Source organism: Berghia stephanieae, chromosome 14, assembly GCF_034508935.2.
Source record: "Berghia stephanieae isolate SIO BIC M18660-M18661 chromosome 14, UCSD_Bste_1.3, whole genome shotgun sequence".
Lineage (NCBI taxonomy): Eukaryota > Metazoa > Mollusca > Gastropoda > Nudibranchia > Aeolidiidae > Berghia > Berghia stephanieae.
Window position 1 is genome coordinate 28895148 of NC_088373.1, and position 2160 is coordinate 28897307.

The following is a 2160-nucleotide window of genomic DNA, read 5'->3' on the forward strand; positions in this document are numbered from 1 at the left end:
AATAACTTGAATTTATATATATATATATATATATATATATATATATATATATATATATATATATATATATATATAGAATGCGCTTGGCCAAGGAGTTCACAACATTGCCATCCGGAAGTATAACGGACCAACACACAAACTCTGTGTAACCATGAACTTTTATAGTCTGGTTAATACAGTTTAGTGAGAACAACTCACAAACGCGGATGGCAAAAACAATAACAAAAGCCTGAGTGGCGTCATCTGCATACTATCTATAGCGCCATATCTACTATACGCGCTTAGAGCGCTTTACAAAGGGTCCCCGACAAACAGCAACACATAATATGTAAAACGGGACATGAGTCCTGTCAGACGATATTGCGAGTTTTTTTCCGATAGAGTCAATGTTGGCCACGTACTCATTTTACACATGAGTACGTTGAGAGAATGTGTGTAATAATAATAATAATAATAATAATAATAATAATAATAATAATAATAATAATAATAATAATAATAATAATAATAATAATAATAATAATAATAATAATAATAATAATGATGATGATAAGACGAAGAAGAGAAGAAGAAGAAGAAGAAGAAGAAGAAGAAGAAGAAGAAGAAGAAGAAGAAAGAAGAAGAAGAAGAAGAAGAAGAAGAAGAAGAAGAAGAAGAAGAAGAAGAAGAAGAAGAAGAAGAAGAAGAAGAAGAAGAAGAAGAAGAAGAAGAAGAAGAAGAAGAAGAAGAAGAAGAAGAAGAAGAAGGATTGGGGGTCAAAATTGTTCCGTATAGTCCATGATAATTTTTTGACGAGCACAGAAATGCGGGCAAATCTAAAAATTATATTAATATTTTCAAAGCTGATAAAACATTAAAAAGAAACAAAAAAGTCATCCTATAATATCTGATGATGAGGGTAAAGTCATCTGTGATGACAAACAAATAATTGAAAGAGTTAAAAACTTCTAGAATAAGTACAAAGGGGACCAACAGATAAAACCATTTGAATAACCCGAATCAAGACTGGAAGAACCAATAACCGATCTTGAGGTTAGTGCAGCTATTTACCAACTTAACAACCATAAGGCCCCGGGAATTGACACCATCAAAGCAGAGGAGCTAAAATGTCTAACTGAACCAGGGGTCTTACAAAAAAGAATTTGGACACCCTGGACTCCCTTCATCGCAAACAATTGAGACGAGTTATTGGGGTACATTGGACAGACAAAATCAGTAATCAGGACGTATATGACAGATGCAGAGTACACCAGTCAGTAGCGTATAAAGAAACAAAGATGAAAACTGTTCGGACAGATGAAAATATTCCAGCACTAACCTCAATGGATGATTACTTCAAACAAGGAGCCAAATACATTGAATCAAGATATCAAAAAATATCAAATACATTTAGAAACAACAACCGATGAACTGATTTCAACAACACAAGGAGACATCCAACTGCCTCAGCACCTTAACACACATGATGTCATTCTAAAGCTAAGAACACTTGCACTAGACAGAGATTTATGGAAACAAATTACTAACTGGATACTAGAAACAGACTGACACACTCGAAGTCCATAGAGACTGCGCTGCCATATTCATTCATTTATGTAGTCATTCAACTACATATTCACGAAAGGATTTTATAAAATGAGTTTTATAAAAGAATTAATTTTTAAAAATTCGCGAGCTCTATAGGTCTGTCCCTGAGAAGTCTCAGGACTGAGAACTTTTGACAAGATATTGTCATTCAAAGGGATCGATCTAAAATGAAGGACACATTTTCTGACCAAGTATGACATTTATCGGGTTAAACTCGTGTCTTTCCAGAGTACGGCGGTTATCGGGTTAAATTCGTGTCTTCCCAGAGTACGGCGGTTATCGGGTTAAACTCGTGTCTTTCCAGAGTACGGCGGTTATCGGGTTAAATTCGTGTCTTCCCAGAGTTGGACGGTCAAAGGTTAAATTCATGTCTTTCCAGGGTCAAAGGTTAAATTCGTGTCTTTCCAGGGTCAAAGGTTAAATTCGTGTCTTTCCAGAGTACGACAGTTATCAGGTTAAATTCGTGTCTTTCCAGAGTACGACGGTCAAAGGTTAAACTCGTGTCTTCCCAGAGTTATCTGTTATCTGTTTAAATTCGTGTCTTTTCAGAGTACGACAGTTATCGGGTTAAAC

At 35.3% G+C, this 2160-nt stretch overlaps 1 protein-coding gene across 1 annotated transcript in view; it reads right to left on the reverse strand.

Moving 5' to 3' along the window:
- Positions 1 to 755: 755 nt before the first annotated feature.
- The window catches only part of LOC144959561 (uncharacterized), a 16502-nt gene continuing 15097 nt past the window's right edge, over positions 756 to 2160 (reverse strand). The window contains exon 4 of the mRNA XM_078892178.1: positions 756 to 815. Coding sequence (XP_078748304.1) covers positions 756 to 815 — 60 coding nt within the window. The remainder of the gene's footprint in view (positions 816 to 2160) is intronic.